Genomic DNA, 369 nt, shown 5'->3' on the forward strand with positions numbered 1-369 from the left:
GTTTCTTAAAAGCAAAAACTCGAGAGAAAAGTCTTGACAAACAAGACACTGATTACCCTTGGTGATGGAACGGAGAATCTCGCTGCACCACTGCCGTTCCCCAGGCTGGGAGAGGAACTCACGGAACAGGGCATCCGTAACTCCCTGAAGGTTACAGATCTTCAGGCTCATCTTGTACCTGAAATATATTTCCAGAATTTAGCAACACCAAATCAAAAAAATTTCTCTTTCAACTGCATTAATTCTCAGAGTACTTTATTTTGAAAACCTAATTCCTTCCAATCACTTCAATTATTCCCCAGCTAATGCACTGACATTTTCATCATATGAGCTAACTGCTCTGTAGGTGACAGATGACAAAATACACCC

At 40.9% G+C, this 369-nt stretch overlaps 1 protein-coding gene across 1 annotated transcript in view; it reads right to left on the reverse strand.

Moving 5' to 3' along the window:
• The window catches only part of LOC119585448, a 6,606-nt gene that overhangs the window by 4,911 nt on the left and 1,326 nt on the right, over nucleotides 1-369 (reverse strand). The window contains exon 2 of the mRNA XM_037934100.1: nucleotides 57-178. Coding sequence (XP_037790028.1) covers nucleotides 57-171 — 115 coding nt within the window. The 5' untranslated portion in view covers nucleotides 172-178. The remainder of the gene's footprint in view (nucleotides 1-56; nucleotides 179-369) is intronic.

This window comes from Penaeus monodon, chromosome 19 (genome assembly GCF_015228065.2).
Source record: "Penaeus monodon isolate SGIC_2016 chromosome 19, NSTDA_Pmon_1, whole genome shotgun sequence".
Taxonomy (NCBI): domain Eukaryota; kingdom Metazoa; phylum Arthropoda; class Malacostraca; order Decapoda; family Penaeidae; genus Penaeus; species Penaeus monodon.